Source organism: Nipponia nippon, unplaced genomic scaffold, assembly GCF_047370975.1.
Source record: "Nipponia nippon isolate SJK-2023a ecotype South Korea unplaced genomic scaffold, ASM4737097v1 scaffold_2, whole genome shotgun sequence".
Taxonomy (NCBI): domain Eukaryota; kingdom Metazoa; phylum Chordata; class Aves; order Pelecaniformes; family Threskiornithidae; genus Nipponia; species Nipponia nippon.
Window position 1 is genome coordinate 121,803,547 of NW_028262336.1, and position 24,671 is coordinate 121,828,217.

The 24,671-nt window shown below is 40.2% G+C and overlaps 1 protein-coding gene across 3 annotated transcripts in view; it reads left to right on the forward strand.

Annotated features, from left to right (window-relative positions):
• Positions 1-1,205: 1,205 nt before the first annotated feature.
• The window catches only part of NOX4 (NADPH oxidase 4), a 118,644-nt gene continuing 95,178 nt past the window's right edge, over positions 1,206-24,671 (forward strand). For 2 of the 3 annotated variants that reach the window (XM_087758232.1, XM_087758230.1), the window contains exons 1-8: positions 1,206-1,311; positions 2,077-2,172; positions 12,622-12,732; positions 13,747-13,831; positions 14,491-14,588; positions 16,527-16,554; positions 19,227-19,299; positions 23,834-23,914. In XM_087758232.1, the coding sequence (XP_087614358.1) occupies positions 1,255-1,311; positions 2,077-2,172; positions 12,622-12,732; positions 13,747-13,831; positions 14,491-14,588; positions 16,527-16,554; positions 19,227-19,299; positions 23,834-23,914 (629 nt within the window). In that variant the 5' untranslated portion in view covers positions 1,206-1,254. The remainder of the gene's footprint in view (positions 1,312-2,076; positions 2,173-12,621; positions 12,733-13,746; positions 13,832-14,490; positions 14,589-16,526; positions 16,555-19,226; positions 19,300-23,833; positions 23,915-24,671) is intronic. The other variant, XM_087758231.1, reaches the window with a different exon arrangement.

Below are 24,671 nucleotides of genomic sequence, written 5' to 3' on the forward strand. Positions count from 1 at the left end.
CTTATGCTTAGGGCCACATATGGGTCAGACTCTACCTCCATCTTTTTATGGAACTGGAGAAAGATGGTACTTACCTTCCTCCCAGTTTTCTCCGGACCCTTGGTATGTATGTGGCTCATGAGGAACACAAAAAATGGCAACTCCAAGTTGTAAGAGAAAGACAGCCAGCTCAAGCTGGACTGGATGAGACTTGTCAGCACTGCTCCTTGGACTTGGCATCTCCCAGAAAAACAGCCTTGTTCTGCTGCCAGCTGTCATTGCTGCTGCTGTCTTGAGGAGCAGCCATGTGCACCACCATGCGTGGTGCAGAGTGGAAGCTCCCCTGGTGACTCATGAGGGTGTTGTATTTAAAAGCTGCTAGCAACAAGGCGTTTTTTAAAGCTTTTTCTTACTGTAAAGATCAGTATTCGGTGCAACTCCCCCTCCAAAAAAAAAAAAGCACCAAACCCAAACCAAACACGAAGCCCACCACAAAAAGCAGACCGGTTGCAAAGTGTAGCAACCAGAACCGGGGACGCCGTGGATGTGGAGGTACCCACAGCACCCTTTCTTGGGGCTGCGGTGTGATTGCACACCCGCTGTGCCTGCGTACTGCGTTGCTTTGTGCCGGGCACAGGAGCCTGCCTCTGCCCAGGACACCTGATGGAGCAGGATCCAACTCGGATTAGCACAATCTGGCCCTTCCCAGCTTTCGAGGACCTCATGTACAGCCCTCACAGTAGTTTCTTGGCCAGCCTCTTTGTTTTCCCCCGAACTGCAGTACAGTTGCATGCACGGCTGCTCCCCCACTCCCTCCTGCTTTTTGTATCACATTTCAGCCGGGGCGGGGGTGGGGTTTGGAGCAAGGGGGAACCCCACGGACGGGATTCTCCGTGGGGAAAGGCGCTTTTCAAGGTGGGGGGGGATGCGAGGAGCCAGCCGCATAGCTCCGCGGCAGAGGCCCTGGCGACCCAGAGACCCTTCGCGGGTCGCCCCTGCCGAGCCGAGCCCCCGGCGCCCCGGCTCCGCCGCGGGTCCCGAGGGAGCCCCGCGGGCAGCGCCGCGCACAAAGGGCCGGGGCGCCGCGGCGGAGCCGGGGGGGTCGGAGCCCGGCGCGGCGGGGCCGGAGCGCAACGCCCCGGCGGCCGGAAGACAGGGCGGGGGGTGAGGGGTGGGGAGAGGGGAGGACCGGCTCAGCCCAGCTGAAAAGGAGGGCTCGCCGGCCCGTCGCCCCCCTAGCCCCCCCCGGGTCCTGCCCCGCAGGCGTCCCGCACCATGGCTCTGTCCTGGAGGAGCTGGCTGGCCAATGAGGGGAGCAAACACCTCTTTCTGGTAGGGGGCTGCCCCCCGGGGGGGGTCCCCTCGGCGGGGCTGACCTGCGGGGAAGGCTGGGGAGGTGGGCGCGGGGGTGCTGGTGGGCGGCCGGGGCCGGCCCGGGTGGCAGCGGGGAGCCCCGGGGGTCGGGGCGGTTTGCAGGCTCGCCCCTGGCGCGGTGCAGGAGGTCCCAGCCGTGCTCGGGGGCAGGACGCCGGTAGGGATGGAGACGGAGGGGTGGCTGGGGTGTGCTCCGTGCCGGTGTGCGGCTGGCAGAGGCACACGCGTGTGCCCTGGCCCGGGGACGGGCGGGCGTCCGTGTCCTGCCGGGACTCGGCACGCCTTGTGCGTGGGTTTGCTCTTTGTTAGATCCTCTTTTGGAAAGTTTGGGCGAGAAGATGTGTCTTCTTGGAGGTCAAGTTCTTCCTGCCTTTGTCTTTGTCTCTTTGTTGCTAGTTTTTATTCTTTGAGTCATTAACTGCAATATCTAACTAAAGATTTGGAGTAGCGTTTTGTATGTGGAGGGTTTCCCGAGCTCTCAGTAGTCTTAAGTCACAAAGGTAAAGTTTTGTGAAGTTCAATTAAAGTGAAAATTTCTCACATAGGAGCTGTTCCGTTTAATATTTTAGAATATTTTGTGCTAAACGCTTCAAGTTTGTTTTCCCATTTCATTTTCATATGTTTATGAAACTATAGGCATACCAGTTTTATGAATGAAATTAACACTGAAAAGTTTGCACGTGTAACTCTCACTTACAGTCTCTTGTTTCTGTTTCATTTTAGTTTTTCTGGCTCTGCCTCAACGTGTGGTTCTTCTGGAAAACCTTCCTGCTCTATTATCAAGGGCTGCAGTATTATTATTTGCATCAGATGTTAGGGGTGAGTGACCCGGACGTTACTTTTTGCCCTGGAAACTGGGATCGTGGGAGATGGGAAAGGGACAGAGTGCATTTGCTAATCAAGGATGACACAAACTGCCTCTTAACACTGCAAAGTGGGGAAAGATCAAGTTGGAAATTACTGGGGTACTGTTGACAGTTGTTTAGGAGTAGAAAGTGAACAGTGTTGAGAAGAAAAAGAGCCAGTCAAGTGTGGGACAGCTATCCTTCCTCCTCCTCTCCTCCCTCCTGGTGTTCCCAGCTGCAGACAGGCTCACAGGAACACAAACATGCTCAACAGACGACTGGAGCTCAACTTCTTGTCATCAAAATGTTAGCCAAGCTTATGGGCTCATGCCGGCAAATTCTTTCTAATCCAGTTATTGTGATACGTATTTGCTGAAGGGATTCTTTTGATAAGTCTTAGTTCTTTTCGGTCTTTGTCATCCTCGTAGATCTTCTGTACTGTGGAAATCATTGCAATCTGTATAATTTTAGTTTTGTTTTCTAATAACAAATTCTTGGAATCTGAATGGTTTAATGAAGGTTTGACTATGTTGATTTAGCAAGGGTAACATCCACCACCACCACCACCGGAAGAACCCAAAAAGATAATGTGGGGAAGTGAGATACTGGTCTGTCTTGTGAAGTTGTCCACAGCGACACCATTGCAATTGTTTGAAACAACTGCTATCCAGAGGGATAGATTAAGGGTTAACAACTTTCTGGAAAGTGCTCTACAGTTGCTCAGAATTTGAGAATCCAGGAAAATGTAGATGCTTTCTAACACTATGTCATATTCAGGAATGGATTTCAATGGGAAGTTGACATGGGGGTAAAGCACAGATGATGCACATCCTAACCTGCTGTAGAGCCTCTGGGTTTTATCTTTGGTAGATCCAGGATATATTTTTTATATGGTTGATATCATTGCCATAGCTAGCCAGTTCCATAAGCTTTTGTGAATTTGCTTGAAAGTAAGTTGACCTGGTAGACTTTTCTCTTTTTTGTTCTTCTTATGGCTGACTCAGATGTGTTCAAGAAATGGATCTGAGCACAGGTAGTGCAAAAAGAAGGGAATTAAAATACTTAAATCCTTCATGATGATGACTTTCTTGACACAAAAAGCATGAAAACATGCTTAATTTTACCATAATCTCTCATGACTTTGCAGCCCAGTGCATCCATTTGAAAACTGTGTTCATTCCGGGCAGAGCAAGTGGGTTGTTTGTAAAGCAAATGTTCTTGGGTCAGCATGTTGGGCCAGATTGTCAGCTGGTATCAATCAGCAAAGTTCCTCTCAATTGCGAAGACTCATCTGCCTTGTACCAGCTCATCGTCTGGTCTTTTTTTGGTTTTCTTACACTTCAAAATGAGAGACAAATACAGAATAATATAATGTGTGTTCAAATCATGTGAGATGATTCAAGCAACAGATTCCTTGTCTTGGTGAGGAGATGAGGACCAGGAAGCCATGCGTTTGAAACTTATGAACTTTTTTACAGATACTTTCATGAAAATTGATTCCTTTTTCCTGCCAGTTCACAAAAAAATGGCAAAAAGGAATGGCATTTTTTGAATAAAAAAAGTTTCTCTTGTTTTTCAGTGAGGTCTGCTAAGGAGTTTTTTTCTCTCTTCATATGCTACAGTAGCCTAAAATCTCCTTAAGAACTTCTGCACTTTCAGCACTGAAAGACTTACCACAAGTAATTTTATTGTTTACCAAGTAACAGGATGGCGAGCAAGAAGAGTTGCTGTAGGAAATCAGATTGTGATATGAAATGAGATCTTGGACTGAATATCCTGAATATTTTCAACTCTGCCACGTTTTCATGCCATGTATTTTCTTTCTGGTGTGAAGAAGGAGAGAGAATGAGGTTAGTCTTTCATTCAGTGGTCACTGAAGTGGTTCACTTTCCTTCAGCCTTCTACAGAAGAAGGAGGCTCAGTTTTATTCTTTTCCAGTTGCATTCCTCTGTGACCTTGAACAATATATTTAGCACAGGATTTAAAAATTATTTAGGTACCTAGCTCTCACTCAATCTTTCAACGACAATCTTTCTGATCCTTAATTCTATACCTGTAAAAAGGCACTAAGAGCACAGTGGTGTCCTGGAATTGCAAAGAGAATAAATAAGTCAAAGGCACTGATGTGCTAGGAGGAGGTTAATCAGCCTATTCTATGCTACAAAACTGAGTGAGTATATTTATGTTGTGTCAAATGTCACTACTTTGCTCAGGTTGAGTCCTGTTGGTGAGACCACGAACTCCTCACTGTGGAATCTCCATCACTGGAGGTTTTCAAAAACTAATTGGGCAAAACCCTGAGCAAACTTAGTCTGAGTTTGGTGTGGAACCTGCTTAGAGCAGGAGGTTGGAATAGAGACATCCCAAGGTCCCCTTCCGACCAGAATAATTCTGTGATGATATGATTCTTGCGGTGTAATTTCAACCAGAACCTAGTGGATGTAAACCCCTTCCCAGTACTTTTGCCTTGATGAACCATCCCTTTGGACACTTAATTGCTTGTAACACTGCAGATAATAGTCTTAATGCATGAAAGCATTCATTGCCGCTGGTTCAGGAACATGATTCAGATAAAGAATCTCAGTTTTTCATAATTTTACAAATGTTAACTTGTGGCCTTGCATTGCTTAAAGAAGAGAAGCCTGGGAAACACCCAACAAGCATGGATTTCTTATAAAAGAGTGTGGCAAAGAGGAAAGGAATATTCTCATCTTCATGTTCATGATAGATACTACAAGATGTAGTAGGCATGAATTACAGAAAGGAAGACTCATAAGTTACTTGACGTGACTCCAGAATCTTCATTGTTGGAGGTTTTGTGTCTGCTCAGTCAGAGAAGTTGTCCAGATGATTAATGTCTTTGCAGACTTCAAGATTTCTCCCTTCAGATTAGCTTGGCTGTAATTTTTCCAACAAGTTTGCTTGCGTGTGACCAACAAATTCAGTCCTAAATTCAATACTGGCCTTATTATAGAACTCAAATCTTGTTTTTAACAGCATTAAATGAGATACCTCTTTCTTGTTGCTCGAGTTCCTCATGAGCAGAAAGAGCACTGGGCTGATTTTGTCATGGCATAAAAGGTCTCTTTCCCTATTCCCCCTCTAGTCCCTGCTCAAATAACTCAAATGTAATCAAATGGATGTTAATGCAAGAGATAATCATCTTCTGTGTTTCAGACCAAAGTGGAGAAAATGCATTCTCAGAAAGATCTCTTTGGGAAAAGATTGAATAACTGAAAATGGGACTGAAAAGGAAAACTGCTGCCTCACTTTTTTATCTATACAGTTGCTGCCTTCTTACTGTGCAGTACTGTGCATCGCATTTATGTCATCTTTATTCACTGCTTGAAATATGTTCCAGATGTTCCAGTAACTTGCATGTCTCTCCTTGCTAGTTTATCGTAATGACAGAGATTTTACTAACTGAGGCCAAATTCTGCTTTCATTGATCTTCATGCAGCTACGCTGCAGCTTGCTTCCCCCACACATCTAAGCATTGGGGAGAGTTGTGTATCTTCACCCTTTATTTTACTTAATGCAGCATGGTTTTGCTATTTAGGTGTCTTGTACCGGGCTATTTGGGATTTGCTCTTTGGAGTGTTACATGTAGCAAAAATGTCTAATAATAGATTTATGTTGCCATGGAAGCTATATATATATATGCAGGATTCCCTAATGAAGACTGAAGGTGTTAATCCACAAGACCTTATCTTGATAGTCCCCTTGAATCTGCAAGTAAGTCTCTTCTTGCGTTCTCTTTGCCTCATTCTACAGTTTTGGTTTTCCAAAACATTTTTTCCTTCAACCCTTTGTCCTTCCTGGCCAGCCCACAGTTCAGCATCATTGCTGAGATCATTCTCAGTTATGAGCCAGTGAAGAACTTGGGTTTTTCACCATATAGTTATACTGTTTGCTTGCTTGCCTTTTTTTTTTTTTTTTTTTAGCTTAGATGGCAGTAATCCTGTGAAGCACATCTATATTATTAACTTTTATGGGAGAACTGGCACCTTTGCAGAAATTCTTGTGAAACTGTCGATAGCGGAGGTTCAGTTAGTACAGGTACATCTCAAATCATTAACTGAAATTTTTACTACCATATCATGTAGACTTGTGTTAAAAATAGTCTTGTTGGCATCATTGCTCCTCATTCTAAGATGATCATGGCATAATACTCTGTGTAGAACAGAACTGAATTATGGCCAAAATGTTTCTTTGGTTGATTATTCATTATATTATGTATTATTGCAGGGTTCCCACAGTAGTCCAACAATGGCATGTCTTAAAATAAAAATAGCTGCATTACACTCTGGTTTTACAGACCATATTACCTCCTGTGTTGTGATAAGGGGAAATAATTCAACATAAAGGAAGCCTGTAGTAGCAGACGTTGCATCACTTCTGCGTGGCTGTGGCTCAGATAGGACAATAAGCAACTTCCTGCTCTGGCCCTGAGTTGCAGTGTGTTGTGAATCTCTTGCGGGGGCACTTGGGTACCCGTAATCCCTTGATTCATGACTGAATTTGTGGAGTTTAGATCATGCTGCCTCTTGCAGGATCAACCATTCAAGCTCTTGTTGCTATTAATATATAGAATACTGTCACGCTTTGTGATGTTGCTACAGAAGAAGGATGGTCTGGAACACTCAAATCTGGAAGATAACTTGAGGTCCCTTCTAGTCTGTGCGTGTATCATTCTGCCTGGCACAAAAAGAAACCTGTAACTCAGCAACACCGTCAAAAGTCTTTTTAAAAATTGTATTTACTGAGATCAGGATTCTAACAGATTAAGTTATTAATAGATTAATAAAGACGAACATTTGGTCTGAAATCTTCTAAGTGAATCCATTTCGTCTGGAGATGATCAGAAGAATTGGAAGCTAGTACTGAATTCCAGATTAAGATAGTTGCTTTCTTCAGACTGAATGACTGATTTAAGCAGAAGGAGTGCATCTAACATGGAGGGACTGCATATAAAATGAGAACATGACCTAAATGTGTGGACAGAAGGAGAAGGAAAGCCTTCAAGGAAGGCCTGTTTGGTGAGTTACAAGTGAACTGTGAGAATATTGATTCTCAGTAGTGCAGGGAAGATACCCCATACCTTGTGAAAGAGCTAAAAATATTGTTGCCGTTGTCCACTCTTGATGTTTCTCCCTTTTTATAATATCATATGCAACTTCTGATTCCTATATGCAAGCAGAAGACTGAAGTTGAATTAACACAGAGAACTGGGCTGCTGATAAATTCTCTGTGTAGAGAATTGCTGGGTTTTGTTGTTTTGTTTTTTTTTTTTTTAAATACTTAATATACTTTTTCAAATGTGATTCAAAAATATTACACCACTTAGTCTTACAATAATTTTTAAAGGGTTGCAGTACATGAGGTTGGGATTTACAGAGTCCTGCCTTCCATCTTCAGGAACAAAACCAAGTCAAACTTATGTAGAAGTTTTCACATGTTCTGGTAGGTTTCCGCTGCCCTCACATTTTCCTTCCTCTCAGCTTCCTTTCAGCTGCTTCGGGTTTTTTTGCTAGATCTCCAGCCAGATTTGGCAGGCCTAGGGGCAGTAATTGCTATCTGTACAATTCAGATCTGTCCTTCATCTTAGATTATCTGTGCTCTGTTACTCAAAGCAAGGAGTACTCTATGAAGAAAAGGAAGTCAGGTCAGAAGGAGGCACATTGTGCAGCACAGTTTGTCCCACCTATGAAAATAAACATTTTTAGCTGCTCCAGTGCTGATTTGGGGAGGTGGTTTGTGACCTGTGTCTACAGAGCAGCATGTGGCTTATGAGCCTTCCCACAACCTTTCAAGTTGCCCTGAACCACAGAAGACTGAGAAAGTTCAAAGGCAGGCCTCCAAGTGTGGTGTCTGTGCTGCACCATGACCTGTTTAGGATTGTTGCTCGTAGGCAGCGAAGTCTTGAGAAACAGAATCACATTGCTTTTAGGTGTGGAAGGATTTGCCATATTCTTCCATTTTTTTGGTACAAGATGGGCTTAAAAGGTGAGCTAGGACAGTCTTTGTTGAGGTCTTCCTGTATGCTCTGCAGTATGTTTTGCAACCATGCATTGAATATTAAATTTCTGTGCACAGCAGAGGCAGCTAACGTTCATCTCTGTATTTGTAACTGACGGAATTTAGGGAATTCTGTGGCACGCAGTAAGTTACTTTAGCCCTCAGCCTAATGCTGAAATCATTTGCCTAGCTACAGAGAAGCTCACTTCCCCTACTTTGCTGACAGCAACACACAGATCATCCGACGAGAACTGACTCTGCTTCTCTGTCCTACTTTGCACGTTGTATGAGTGTAGCCAGGAGTCCATCCCGATTTCTGTGGGACTGGACATCAGACAGGGATAGCTGGAGAACTTACATTCCCACTGTATCTCTGGAGCCCTTTTCTGCTGCTTTGGAGAAGGAAAATATGGCGATTGCTTTTTACTTGTCTGGATAAAAAAATCTAGCCTAGTTTTTAGGATTTGAGTTTGTAGTGGGTCCAGTTCCCTGTTATCCCTGCCACAGATTTCCTCTGTGAATTCAATTAATCCTTTAGTTTTTCTATGCCTCTTTGCCCCTCCATAAAATGGGATAACAGCATGTGTGGTACTGGGTAGGCACCGTACAGAAAGAGGTTGTCAAATGCTTGGATTTGATGTCAGCAAAGGTGGATAAAAGGTAGTGTCCAGCAGAGATTTTGGGAGTGTTTTTATCTCTTTGATCCTACAGAAATTTCACATGCTACTAACATGAAATAACACTTTTTTTTTTTTTCCTTAAAACAACGATAATCTTAGGAAGAAAAGAGGATTATATTTCTCTCATTTCTTAGCTACTTAATAAGGTTATATATTCCCTTCTAGAACCAGTGAGTTGCCTTGGAGCAAAAATCATCTTTTATTCTACTATTGTTTAAAAATCCAACAATGCACTATGTTAGTTTGTTACTATGCCACCCAGGCAATGCAGAGGAAGTCAAGAAAGAGATCATTTGGAAAGAATTGGTTTCATGGGGATATTTTTAGCCTTTGGATATATGTTAAGAGCAAACTTAGTACTCTGTTATTCTTCTGGGTCTTGCATGAATTGTGATTCTAAGTATTGCTAAATGTATTACTTTACCATTGTTTTCAAACTGGTCATGGGCTTGTTGCAGCAAACATTGCCCAACTTTATTTCTTCAGAATAAAACCTTAAATGAACCATTGGTGAAAATATTTTAATCACACTTTCTTAGAAGTGCACCACTTATTTGAAGAAGTCATTTCCTGCTGTTTTTTTTTTTTTTATTTTGTACACATGCTGATAGCATTGAATTAGAATTGATGTAAGGTCATTCTTCCATAGTAACTGCATTATGAATGAATATTTGCTATTTGTTAAATAGTGGCATGGAAAAACACAAAGGAAGGTTAGTGGGGTAGGTTTTGCTATTCATCATTTTTGATTCATATTTTTTGTACCAGTTAAATTGTTCGGCATTTTACTTATGTCTTACAATAAGTTATTTCATTTATTTAATACCACAGAGTGTAGAATTAACTCTCTTCTAGACTATTCCAACCTAGACTGTTTTGTTGAAGTTTTGTAAGAAGAATAGTTGTGCCTGATAAAGGAAGTCTTGGATAACTGATATCATGCCTGGTTTGTTTTTAAACTCAAAGACAACATAAATTCTTGAGAAACTAAAGATGTGCCATGTAGGTCATATAATAGAAATCATTATAATTTTCAAATTGCTTTACTTATTAATTATAACTTTTTTCAGCTTTTGGGTGTTAGTCAAGAGCTACAAAAATGGTTCAGTTTACTTCTGGGTTTTGCATAACATTAGTTCCACATAATTCTTGGGTTTTACAAATCATGCGCATTTAATCACTGAAATACTGTAGCCCATCAGCAAGCTCTAATAAAAATGCTTATATGTTTAATGACCATGTTTTTGAGTTATTGCTTTTATGAGGTGTATAGCTCCTTTTTAGCTTCCCGTTAGAGGAATAATAATGAAAATAGACACAGTCATATATATGCAAATGGCACATTATAGAGGCATTTTACTTGCCATTAAGTCAAATCATTTCAAGGGTATTGCCGTTTTATCTGATAGTCCAGAAAATATTTACGATGTTCTAAAGTCACTTTAAGTTACCATGGGCAAGGATAGAGAAATATTTTTTGTGGTTGTTCACAAATATTTTTTTATCATTCTTTGAAGTGGAAAGTGACATCAGCATTCGGTAAAATCTCAGCTCAGTTGCTGAGGTTGCAGCCATTGTAGCTGATGCTCAGTGGTAGTCATTGCACTTGGGCTGTGGACCAGTTGGGAGAGTCCAGAGCGGGAAGGGGAGGATGATCTAAAGTCTGAAGAACATGACTTGCGAGGGAAAAGTAGCAAGAATAATCTCTCGTGCATCTGAACAGAGTGTGAAGTAACAGATGAAATAGAAGCAAGGGAGGTTTTAGGTAAGGAAAAAAAGGACTAACAGTGCATTGGAAGAAATAGTGGAGGACGTCTGGAGAGTGGGAAAGAACTAAATGATGTGGTTCATTCTAGTCTTATTTTTAGCAGATTAGAGATGCCTCTGTTTTAAGTGTCCTCTCAGTGTAACTTTTGTGAGATCTGCTGCTGGGACATTTATCAGGGATCGCACATTTATATGGCAGAGCAAGATAGAACATATTTTGTGGGGTAATTGCTGCTACTTCTCATGGGCAACTTTTGAGAGAAGGTGCCCTTATCACTGCTTTGTTCTGTGGAATGTGGTAATGTCTGGTGAGGGGGTCCCTAGCTCTCAGGTCCAACTAAATAATGTAAAGTAGCCACAAGAGAAATGGGATTTAGGTGGAGAGCTTGATGCTTCAGGCAGATTGAACATCTTTACCTTCTGTTTGCCTACTGGTTTTGTGCCCAGAGGTACTGCAGAGAAGGTGGCGGACATGGGTGTTAGTAACTGTGAGAGCAGGCAGTTTTGATGTTTCATGGTATGAGAAGCTCCTGTCATGCCATCACGCTTGTGATCTTGCTAGACATGCTGAAGTCCAGTTATTTTGTTTACTTTATTTTTTGCTAGTTCATATATTCATCCATTTCTGTGACATGTAGATAAGTCTGCAGAAAACAAGTAATAGCAATTAAAAATTTTGGAATTACAAGGTTTTTCTAATAATTTTTGTAAAAAAGTATATTTCCAAATAAATAAAACCTCTTTGTTTCTCTCCAATTTTGTTTCTTCTTCTTGATAAGAAAGATATGAATATAATAAATATTTCATTGATGAAATGGGTTTTTTGACTGGAAATAATAAATGTTCTTTTTTTGACATAAAGTTTCATTTTGAAAAAGTAATAAATCTTTAGTAGTGTTTATTAGATAATTTGTACTTGTTCAAGTCATTCACGTGCCTCTGCAGTATTTGAGTTATCTTATAATATTATTATAGTTTTTTATTAATTTCTTCAGGAGTTGAAAAACTTCGGGTTTAGAGAACATTGTAAGAAATATCCTTCCAGAAATCTGTTGACAGTCTAAAAGCATCTTTTATATAAGCTAGTAAAATGGTAATTCAACCTAATAACTAGGAGAACAATGGCATTTTGCTAACTTTTATAAAAATCATAAATGAATGAGAGAATATAATAAGATTTAAAAATACAGGGTTATGACATTAAGGTGTGCTTTGTTCATTTATTTGACAAGTGTTTTTGTTCTAATTATGTAAGTTCCAAATATACCAGTGAAAGCATTAGTGAAATTAGGTTTCATTACAGTTCCCAGCTATTGAGTAGTTAAAATGAAGAAACCCTACTTTCTTTAGGTCCAAATATGGCACTGCATAGTGTGAATGGATGAGGAATTCTGTGACAATTCCGTAACAGTCCTTGAAACAATATTATCATTTCAGTTTAATTGAATCAATATTTTTTTTACATCTTTTTCTGGCTTGTTTACCAGAAAATCATTGCACTGTACTTAAGTGGCTGTCTAGTGTCTTCATAGTATTTATTCCTCTTTCTTATTTAGTTTTGTCTGTTGAGGCTCTCAGGTAATTTCTTGGTGGATGCTTATTGTTGTCTCAGATATGTTTGGTTCCATGTGGCTTTGAGCACTGATAAGGATATTGGGTCTTTCAGTAGAAAGTTATTATTTGCTGACATTATTGCTGACAAAATTAATTTTGAATAATTTTTTGATGCAAAGGTGAGAACTGTTTCCCTTGGAGGGAAACACTGTACACACTTACGCTGTGTGTACAGTGTTTTTTCCAGTACATGTAAAACGTCATGAAACTCCACCATTCTGATGAGTCAAGAGAGCATGGGAACCGCTGGCTTTCACAGCAAAGAAAACAAGCTTGAATACTGACACCTGAACTATTAAAGTGTCTTTTCTCCCTGTAATCTAACTCTTGCTATATTTGTTCAGCTAGGATTGTGTGTTAGCAGAGCTTCAGCATCTGTCCTCAATTTCAACTGCTGCCTGGTCCTTCTGCCAATGTGCCGTGTTTTCTTGGCCTTCCTGCGAGGATCTCAGAAGGTAAGTACTGTTCTCAGAATGCAGCAGTTGAGAAGAGGGCCCTGGTCTCTGTTTAGTTTGAAAATAATAGGAAAAAAATTGTTATATCCCTGTTTATTATAAATACAGTATGTGCCTGCATGGTGCAAGTATCAGACGTTCAGCCTAAATTCATGACTCCTTTGAAGACAACACCTTGGCTGGCATTGTCTGGTTTGATTGGACTTCTTGTGAGGAAGGTTTCTTAAACACATTTTTGAAGGACGGGGAGTTGCTGTGGAACTGTAACCAGACGAAGTCTCCTCCTTCTTTCCTGACTCTAATATAAAGGACATCTGTGCCTTCTGTACTATTTCCTGGTAGAATTCAACAGAGCAAAAAGAACTTTGTCTCTGCATGACCAGAAGTGTCCTACTGAAGATGATAGAACTTTAAGTAAAAATACCCAACCTCATATATTCGTTATCATGGGAGAAAAAAAAGTTCTGGCAAAGCTAAGAGGGTTTGTTTTCTGTACCAGTATTCCGTAAACAACAATTCAGCTTGTTTGTGATTCGCCAGTTGCTTTTACAGAAATACAAGAAACGCTTTTGAGGAACATCTGTGTGTTCTAGATGGTTGCAAATTGAACCTAAGAGTTCTGTTCATCATGTGACAGTACTTATATAAGATTTGATGCCTATAGATGCATAGATGTATGCAAGTATACCTCTCCCTCTGATCCTGCTCTGTAAAGAGTCAGCGATGCCTACAACAATTAGTGCTGGAATTCCTAAGTTTTAAGGCCAGAAGGGACATTACTTTATGTGCTCTTGACATCTATGTAATACAGATCCAACTGTAATTTCTTCATTAAGACCTCAAAATTGGCTCATTGACATAATCCTGTAGTTTTTAAATGTAGGTGCTGTGCTTGCAAGGGTGTTAAACCTATTAAAAGCTGAAGTTGTTATTGTATCACCTCAGTTGCTGTTAGTATTTTTTTTTCTTTGCTTTATTTTAGAAGGGAGATTGCTTGAATTCTTTTCTTACTAGGTTGCCAGCAGGAAAACCAGAAGGCTGCTAGATAAGAGTAAAACTTTCCATGTGATGTGTGGTGTTACAATATGCATCTTTTCAGGTGAGATCTTACTGTGCTGAGCTGCAGCTTGTTTGGGAGACACACTGAAGCAGTACTTTGTGGTTTTTCTTGTACAGTACATTTGGGGGTAGTCTTGCTCTGTGCTTCCCTGCCTTAAATTGTGAATGCTTTCTCGGATGTGTGTGGGTTTTGGTTTATTTTTCCTTTAAACACATGGGTTTACATTCTAATGCCGAGCCTTTCCTTAAAATTCCGGTTTCTAAAAGGACAGGTATATGAGATAAGGTCAAAATCTGCCATTACAAGTGACCTTCCGTTGTGCCAAAGGAATTTGAGGGAAGAAGCAGGGTGCTACAGGCTTATCTGCAGAACAGTGAGCAGTGGAGACAAATACCCAGTTTGGTGAAGAAGAAATATTCTTGGGTGGGCACCTTTGAATGTTGTCTTCCAGCTGAAGCATTGCAGTACAGAAGTGGTTGCTGTAGTGTTAAAAAAATCTTAAAATACATACAGCTTTCTGCCATGAGTATCGATAACCTGATTTCCTTTAGGAAAAGAATTCCTTAGTCCCTGATGCATGTCATGCAGGTGATGTGATTATAGCTTGGTATCTGGGTGGTTACTTTTCTTTACTTCACTTCAGGGGAACATCTACCTCTTGTTTACAGATCTCAGCTTTACTCTGTGGTTTTTTTTAGTCTTACATGTTGCTGCTCATCTTGTGAATGCTCTTAACTTCTCTGAGAACTACAACGAAGACTTTCTGGCACTAAACGCAGCAAACTATCGTGGTGAGGTGAGCCAGCTGTCCTTTCATATTTTGTATATTATTCAAATATATGATTATTTGTATATTCAGTTCTGTTGTATGATCCATCCTATGATCTATACAGTGAAGTTGTTTTGTCCACTGAAAACTCACCATCATGTGCATTGCTGTGGATTTTACTTCTTTCTCTGGACAAAGCATGTATTAAGCACTTATTGTTTAAGGCAGCAGGATTCAGGGTGGAGAATGCTGTCATCAAGTCCTTTCACCTTGCACCCTGCTCTCCTGCTTCTCTTCTTCTGCTTCTTTCTGGTCTTTGGGTGGCCCTGGTTGAGACACTTCTGCTGCTCTTTGGGAAAACACATTCTGCATTTGCACTATTTAGAATATAGTGCTATGTGACATATACTGGGGATTTGAGGATGGTGAGATTTGAGACTGATTTTGCATTTTTAAACTGCAGTGGGAACTGGAGTATATATGCTAAGAGTGGAATTAGTTATCTGCATGAACTGGGCAGGAAGCTAATTTCTACTTAGGAAATACTTCGTTTCTATGACTTCTCTGACTGTGGTGCAGATCTCTTGAAGGCATACCAGAGTCCTAGTCCCTCCTCCAGGTGCTTGCTTGTGCATTTGGCACTGGAGAGATATATGCAGATTTTAGGATTAAGGCCAGAGTCCAGGACTCTTTCTTCTTTGGGCTACAGTCAAGTTCTCTCTTGTTTATATTCATTCTAGTCTCAAGTCTGCATTTCTTTTCTACCAGCCTCATTAGGAAAGATTTAGAATGACCCTATCCCAGCTGCATCCTTTCCTGGAAAAGGAGAGCTTGACTCAGCCCAGGCTCATAAGGACCAACAACCAAGGTCTTCCACTCCCGGGGTGAATGATCTAATCACTGAGCTATTCTATGGCAGACAGACATGCCAACACCAACTATTGTGCTGAGGTTCTGGATTGAACTGAGTGTCTGCATGTGTTGGGAATGGTCTAATAGAATTAGCCTTCAGGAACATTAGCAGGAGCTTGCCTCAGGCAAGAACGTGCCAGGGTGTGCATGGCAGCCTGTACTAAGCAGGCTTAGAAATTTCGCAATAGAAAATGGAGATAATAACAAGTTTTTAGTAATTCTAGGATCAAAACCTCCCGAATTTTGGGTACTCTGGTAGGTCTTGAACCTTTGTGCTTGAATTGCACTTAAACCTGTTTTTGTTAACTGTGGTGGGCAGTCTGGATGCTACTGTCATCTTCTGTATATGGGTGCACACATCTGGATGCAGACAAGGTCAGGGAGAAGGACGCTTCATTTTTCCTGACCTGTATGAAGACTGCTGACCTCCCCTCACTGCATTTTACTGCAAGTTTAAAATAAAAGTTTTTCTCCGCAGTGAAGACAAAAGCCCACGAGGCGCAGGTCTCAGGGGGAGTGAGGCAGTTTCCTGTGAGGGTGACGTATCCCCTCTTCCTTTCACATGTGCTGAAGGACGCAGGAACATCTGGCCTTGTATTGTCAGCTCCTTTGTGTTCAGTACCGCTTCACTGGAGTCCACTGCAAATCTCTTGGTGATGTAACTGACAGTAAAATTCACACCGCTGGTACTTTATTTAAATTCAAAATCTTTCTCTCTTCTGCTCCCCTCTGTCCTCCCAAAGGTATGAGGTAACTGAGGAAAGTTAAGCTTTCAAAAAACAATTATTTGTAAAATTATCTGGATCCTAATTTTTCATAACAGATCAGAACTGTCTTCACTGGGGGAATGCAAAGGCTAGAGGCTTAGTTTATGTTGAATTGCAGTCAGTGTAAACTGCTACCAAATACCAAATCCATTCCTGCATCCAGATTTAGGGGCTGCTTATGCCACTGAGCACGTGAGCTTTATGAGCTATTTATTATTATTACATTATTCATATGGATATAAAATCTTATATGTTGACTTTTTTTTTTGGCCTGTCTGTTTTTCAGGACCCAAGGAAACTGCTTTTTGCTACTGGTAAGTCTATTGCAAAACTGAATGAGAAAGTTTGCTGCTTCTCATCATCATTTTCCAGACAAAACATTTTGATCCTGTGTTTGCATGCTCCGTTTGTTGTCTCAGCTAGGTTGAGATGTGTTATTTCTGTTAATACAACCTGGGTTTGCTTATCCAATAGTCAGGAGGGAGGAATTACATAAGCCCTGTAGTAGGATGAGCAGCATCTTCAAAGCTGTTGTTGTATAGATGAGTCAGTGGAAAATCATCAGTTTCAAACAGAGATTCTGCATAATATTAAAATGAAATTCCTAAATGATCCAATTTCTAGAAAAAAATCCCACAACAAAAAAGCAGTTGTCTTGGTTCAGCTGGTTTATTTAAGGGTTGGTTTGACTTCAGAGCTATCTAAAGAGAAGGGAGTTAAAGATAGGGCGGAAGAATCAGAACAAGCAGCTAGTATGGTATTTAGTATCTTAGATAAAGGAGAAGGACTTGGGGTAAAGAATGAATGTAGAGGCCCGATCAAATATTGTCACAGCTTCTGGGGACACCTTGAGACCTCTCTAGTTGAGCAGAGGACCTGCAAAGAACTCCTTTTACCCTCTGACAGCCAGGAAAATATTGCATTTTCAAATATTTGAGCACATTGTTGCAAAAAGCAGTGATTCCAGGTCATCTTAAATTTAAAATTACTCAGATCACTTCCCATCCTAATAACTGGTAATTAACATTTATTATTTGTGCTGTGGGAGTGCCCAGACAGGGACCAAGATTTTGCTGCACTGGGAGCTGTACAAATATGCAAAAAAATGGTCTCTTCCCAAACAGTTCAGAATTAGATTTATTGGCTGATTTTTTTAACACAGTGAAGAGAAGGAATAAGGAGTTGGAAGGATTTATGGTGTGATGGTTTTTCAGATCAGTCCAGGAAAGAACCTCTTTGCTTAAGGGTGTAAGGCTAGCTCTGGGAGGAACAAGTACTCAAGATTATAGTTAGTGGAGGAAAAGAGAGAGAGGGACAGGGAGGAGAGGAAACACTAAAAACGCACTGATGAATTGGGGCAAGGTCATGAGTGATTTCATGTTTGCAGTTTGATGGAGAAGAGAATTGAAGAACTGGATGTAAAAGGTGACCTGTGGCTTGAGTGACAATGTAGGAAGCTGGATCAAGTGCTGTATGCAATTGGATTGGAAGTATTTGTGTCAGAGGGGAGACTGATTGCACACTGCATATCAAATTAGATTAAGAAAGAAGAAATGAAGAAGTAGGCAACGGAAAGAATGCACATTTTTTATTGCAACTGCTTTTTTATTGTAACCTTTCCATGAAAGGGTGAATTTATGTTTCTTATGCAGTCCATGACAAACCTTCCATTGATTGTAGGACCAGGATTCTTCCTTCAGTTTGTAAAACTGAGGAGTGATTTGGAATGTATCAGGTTTTGGGTATCAGACTTTTCAACAAGTAGATATTGAGAAGTTTATAAAAAGATAAGATTTGAAATTGTCTCTTTATTGCTAAAGAGACTAAAATCATAATTATTTAAAAAATTAGCATGTTCTTATCATTAGGATGTGATCCTGTAAAAGATCCTGGACCATTAAAATCTGTGGTTTTGCCATTTACATCCATGAAAGCTCGTTGAGACGCTTATATTCTGACAGTAAAACAGCACTTACTTAGCTTTGTGCTTGGTGATTGGCCCGACTGACTTTGTTTAAACCCAAACACGTGGCTTTTAGGGTGACCAGAGACTATGTTTAAAAACTATCATTCTTCGAGAAGTAAAAGGTTTTGATGTAATGCTTCATGGATCTTAGGTTCTTAATTCTTAATTCATATTCTTAATTCCTGGGATGGCAATTTTGAAGATAAGGTGCTCAGAAAAAGTGGTAACTTTGGTTGGGATTTTTCTAATCTGTCTTTAGGCTGATGGTTTACTGTACTTCATGGGCAGGTTTCTACTTTAGGATGAGATGAATCATGCTGTAGAAATACTTGTTTCTCTCCTTTGACTTAAAAAAGAGCCAAGGACAGAGTAGTTCTGATACGAGTCTGCATTTGAGCAGATGAGTCCAGTCCTTAATGTTTTTAACCTTTCCTTCTCAAATGCTGGCTGTAGATCACTCTCACAGACCTTGCTCTAGGGGCAACAATTTCAAGCATGATACAATGCCATGGAGAGTAATTTCAGGCTCATTCCAGGATGAAATGGGTTGGCAAACAATTGTAGTGACAGCTTGCATAGAAATTGATTTGCTTGAAATTCTGTCCCTGACCAGGTTTTTAATTGTCATGTTCAACAGAGTTTAGGGTTTGGAATAAAAAAGAGATATAGAAACTTGTACAGCCAGTCTTACAAATAAATAAACAGGCAGGATTTGTTCTTGGTTACCTGCTTAGAGGCAAATGTCATGAGCAAATTATTACAGGAGCAAAGACTAATGGGAAATTAGTGATGCATGGTGAAATGCAAGGAAGAGGGCAGTTTTGTCTGGGAAGGTGGGAAATAACACAACAGCTCTTCCTGCCTATCTGGTTTGATACATGAATTGTCGTCAAGAGATGAATACATGCAAGAGTGTGATTGAATCATGCTTTGTATGTCTAATAACTTCTACTTTCTTAAAAGGTCATAGCAGACAAGTAAACCTTTTCACAGTTCAAATGTAAGTTACGTCTGTTTTAGTTCCAGGTCTGACTGGAGTCATTATGGTGTTAGTATTATTCCTAATGTGCACAGCTTCTACGTACGCCATCAGGTAAGACGTAATCTGATCATTATGCTGAAAAATGCCATCTGAGTAATCATATTCTCATACTGATTAGACGGAATGAAGACTAAATGCAATACAAGGCAAGAAGTATTTAAATGAGTGTTAAAAATACCACTTTTCTTCCCCCCCCCTTTTTTTTTTTTTACAAGCCTGCAGGTAAATTAGCACAGTAAATTTTGTATTCAAAAGATTACAAAACCTGATTAAATTGCCTTCAGAGAAAAATATTGTTTGAGGAATGTGCTCAGTTTGAAATCTAGACCTTTAAAAATTCAAATCGTTCTTTTTTCCTGTTCATATAGGGAGGCAGTAAACTAAGCATATGGAAAGTTCTGTCCAATGCATAAATTAAGTCCACTGCAAGTAAAATAAGATGATATCTTTATCTTAATTATTTTCGCAAATTAATTGTAACAACAAACTGTAAAAAAAACAGCAATAAAAAAACCAGCAACAAAGCAAACTGAAACAGAATTGTGCTACTTGAGTAGAATGATGCTTTTTGAAAGCTCTGCTTCTGGTTGTCAGATATATTCTTTTTAATGTTGATTATAATTTTGAAACAGCAGTGCAGTATTGGCTCAGAGTAGCTGCTGGGATTTCTAAAGGTTTGGTCCTCCAATGGGTTCACATTCTGCACCAGCATTATTGAACACATATTATAGTACATTTGAGTGATTGGTGCCTTGGAGGATCTAGCCCAACGTTGAAGCCTTTTTAAGGCTTGGATTCTGCAACTGAAGAATATTAAAAACACCTTGATTTTTATAGCAGTCTCTGGTGAATTCAAAGACTGATTATGTAAATACATCATCTCAATTCAGCAAACACTGAAGGATATTTTAATTCCATATCTTCAAACTTTAATGGTGCTCCACTGAGGTGAGCTAGATATGTGATTTTGAACTTTGTTGAACTAATCTGTCCTTCCTGACTAGCAATGTTATCAGGTGCTGATTCAAGAAAGTAGTTCGGCAAATACTTGTGCACTTTTTCTAGACAAAGATACTTCCAGGATTGAGAGCCGAGACCTTTGTGAGGAACTGCAGGCTACAGAAGTGTAGGATAAGACTGCTGCACAAGATGTCAGATATGGCTGCACATTGCATAGTCCACACAGATGGCTCTACTTGCAAAAGAAAGCCAGTTTAGGGAAGATGGAAAAATAAAACAAATACTTCACTCTGCAGCAGTGAGCCAGAACAAAGTCCTGTTTTCTCCAAGGGCATGATAAATTAGAAAAAAAGAACAGCATTTATTAATGATCGAGAAACTTAGGAAAATATATGTAGCTGCAAACATATTCTTGGAAATAATAATTTGGGGGTTCATGCAACAAAGGCTTCCATCTTTCGAAGTTACATGCTTGCTATTTCCTTCTCCAGTCACTGTAAGTGCAAGTGTTTTCCTGTCTTTCTGCCATCTACCCAGCAGAATCAAAGCCCTTAAGAGATCATCTGCATCTCCTGTTACTCTAGCAATAATTCTTATTTAGAAATTTTATCCTGGCTTCTCCCTCAGGCATATGGCTCAAGCTTGTCTTTGTAGTGTGTTTTCCTAAGGAAACAAGCTTCCATCTTTCTGTCTCTTTTCAATCTCTTTCCCTGTGGATTCTCACATGCCTTATGATGGCTAAGCTCATGCTATAGTCTTGGGAAAATTAATTGTAAATGTTCACTGCCTATCAAAAACTGGGCTTTCTAAAAAGAATTTCAAAGACTATTATAGTCTCTTGGATTTCAGCCCTAATCTGCTCTTGCACACTGACCTGCTTAATCATTTCTTCCTTCATATGTTCTTTCTGAAATTTTTCTATGCATGATTATCCTGCTATTTTCATGCCTTTACTTGTTCAGTAAACTGTGTGAATAAGTATTAGGAGGATTGAGTTAGCTGCTAATGCTTTAAAGGAAGAAAGTGAGTATTGTTTGAAAAATTTTCTAAATTTTTGCCATGTCATACCTGAGATTTAGACCAACATTTTTTATTCAGTAGTTGTTTGTTGGAAGGGTTATGACGTTATTAGAAAATACAATAAATCCTATGAATAAATGTCATAAATCCTATGACATTTCTGCTAACTTTCAAATTAATGTTGTTCAAGGGTGTTTCCATTGACCACAATTACTAGTGACTTTGGAAATCATATATTTAAAAGAACATTGAAATATAAGCTGCTCCAATGCCATCTCTTTTTATAACCAAATAGTCCAGTCTTCAATTTCATCTTCTAAACTACCACATATATCTTCCTTTTCAAAACTAGCTGTAACAGGGTTAAAAATATTTTTCCAAAACTGTGCTGCTTACTGTGTCCCTTTAAAGCATAGCAATCTCCCCTTACATTTCTCAGTAGGTTAACTCTTGCAGGTCTTCACCTGCAAAATTCTAAAGTAGGTTAACCAAAAATAAATACTCAACTTGGTCTCAGATTTTCAGGACTTTGAATTCCTAAGAAATGCATTCGTTCTGTGAATGTCTATTTTAAGCCCTAAGAAGAAGGTAAAGAAAGTAGTAAATGTTCTGAAGAACTATAAAAATATATATGTAGCAATAGGAAGATTACTGAGTGTATTAGAATACTGTATGTATCTGTAGGACACACAATTTAAGAAGGATACAAGTAAGAAATACGTAATTATTAAAATGTTGGAAAATACGCTTCATGGTAAGAGATTCAAGGATCTCTATCCCTTTATTTTAAGGAGGTGAAGTTGAGAGGACTTGATTACATTTAGGGGAACTTGATACGTGTGAGGAGCCAGGATTTTATAGTAGAGGTATCTGCAGGAATGCTGAAAGAAGAATGAAACGTGCAACTGGCTGGAAGCTGACATTTAGACATATTCAGACAAGAAGTGCACAGTAATCAGTAATAATAATTAGCTGTTAAAAACAACATGTCAGAAGCTGGCATTGACTTTCGATCACTGAAATTTTGAAAAATTGGTGCATTCTGAAAAAAGTGCTCAAGATCCAATAAAAATTAATTCAGTGTGCAGCTTTTGGTATTGTAGCAAGACACCAAATTAAACCAGAGCTCCAAGACCTGTTTTGGGTCTGGGGGTAAATGTTTTTGTGCCTTCTCATCGTGCTTCCACTCCCCACACCATCATCCTTTCATTGTACTGATATTTACTCCCACAACTCATTACAGATACTGAAGAGTGACTGCGTGGAAAAGCCTAACAGGGTGTGGGTAGTTAGAAATGGTTTGAGCAGCCTCAAGGAGGAAAACCTGTTAGTGTGATGCTGAATGGGGGAAGGATGGCAGGGTGAAGGGGGGGCGGGTTCAGAGCCCCTTGCTGTTGCTGGGTTCCTTAGAAGTGCCCTTGCTTGGGTTTTATTTTGGTGGCCCTCAGATTATCAAAATTATTTTTTCTGTCTTGAGAAAGAAAACAAATAAGTCCTGTACTGACAGAAACAAATGCAGTGTACATTTCAGATGTATTGAAGCAAGGGTAGTAAGCTGTTTATGTAAAAGGCCATAAGAGGGGAAAAAATTCTGAAAAAAGTTAGATAGGTCAGAGGAGTAGCTTCTTAAACTATGTTCTCAGAGTTAAGGTTGTTTTTTATTTAATAATTGTTTTGGCTTATGAATGGGGGGAGTTTTTTTGGTTTTGGAATGGACTCTCCTACCATGCTGTGTAGTGTGAGTGGTATGTTTGTGTGCTATGTAGTAGAGTATTTTCTTAACCATTTGGTTGTTGTTGGGTTTTGGTGACTATTTTACTCAAGAAAAAACAAACAGGCTTAACAGAAAACAGTTCCAGATGCATATTTTCTTTGGTCTTGGTTCTTTTTACATTACCTAACAAATCACTCCAGAAAGGAGGTCCTTTTTCCCCTTCACCTCTCCTGGTCCTCACAGTGGTAATGTTCCTCTTGTTTCTCCCAAGACCATCAGTTCTAGAGCCCTACCATATGTGGCCTTCTGCTCTGAAAATTCTCCTACCCGTCCTCTTGTTGCCTCCTTGCTCTAGTTCCCTTTCCTCCTGTGTCTTCTTCCACTCCATACCCTCACAAATTTCTTCTGCCTTTCCCACCAGCCCTTCTGCTGCTGTCTGTGCTACCTGTTTGTATGTTGTACCAGTAGTGACACATTAAACACCGCAGCCCTGTATTGGGGCAGGGAGAACGCAAGGAAGCACTCGCTGTAAAGAGGTTGAGTTTTGAGCCTGGAGACTGAAGAACTATTCTAGCTATAAGGATCTGATAGGGACTAAGTAGGACCTATGAAAGTAGTGAAGTCTCCTAATTCAGGAAGAGTTCTTCAGCTGGCTCTGTACTTCTGTGTCCTTCATCTCTCTTTCTCAGCTTTATACTTCTGTGCCAGTCACCCGTTCTCAACACTTAATTGCTTGCAAGTACAGTGTGCCTGTAGGAATACATACTGGGCTTCGACTATTGTACATGACTACGTGGTGTATAATGATGTCCTATGTGCACAGATCTGCTTTTGATTAGCGGTGATTCCATCTGAGTGAAACAGCATTGAACCATGGTTTATTCTTTTCAGGGTTTCAAACTATGACATCTTCTGGTATACACACAACCTTTTCTTTGTCTTCTATATGCTGCTGATGCTGCATGTTTCTGGGTAAGTAAATGGAAAACATTGTCCCTTTCCCTGAAGCACAACCAGAAAGAGCAGTTCCCTTGATTACTGCCTTTCCTGAGCTCGCTTGTGCACAGTGGGCCAACTTCTTCAGTTTTTCAACAGGTTATTGTTTAAATAAAGTTGAGACTGTAGCTTGGGGAATAGTGTGTTATTATAGCCAGCTAGCACAAACTTCTTCACTTTCAAGTTTATTCCTTGTCCATGTTACCAGTTTCTAGTGGGAAATCAAGAAAACATTGTTGTTTCTTTTCTGCCCCTTCTTACATGGCTGCTGAGAGGAGAATGTGAAGCAAAGTTGCTCATCCCTTTCTCTTTCCTCCCTACCTTCCATTTTGACTTTTAAGGAGAGCGAAGGAACAGCCTCTTCCTAATTACCTCTTTCTCATTGCTATGATACAAAATTTACTAGTTTTTCTCCTTGTTTTCACAAACATCAGACCAGTGTTCATGTGCCACAAAGCTGATGGTCAGGTCTGTATCTGCCACAAACAAGCCCCCCTCTACCGCAAGGTAAAGCAGTTTCCGAAAGTTACGCTGTGTGAAAATCTGGTCCGTTAACATCTCTGAAGTTTCCTTTGTGGATGTAGGTGCAGAGACTGGTATAGGGAAGGGAAGGTGTATGTGAACAAGGTTTATTTCTCCATGTCATCAAACATCTACTGAAACATGAGGTCCTGGAATGTCTGTGCAATACTCAGCACCGCTGCTTAAAGTAAACAGTGAAAGGTAATTAGGC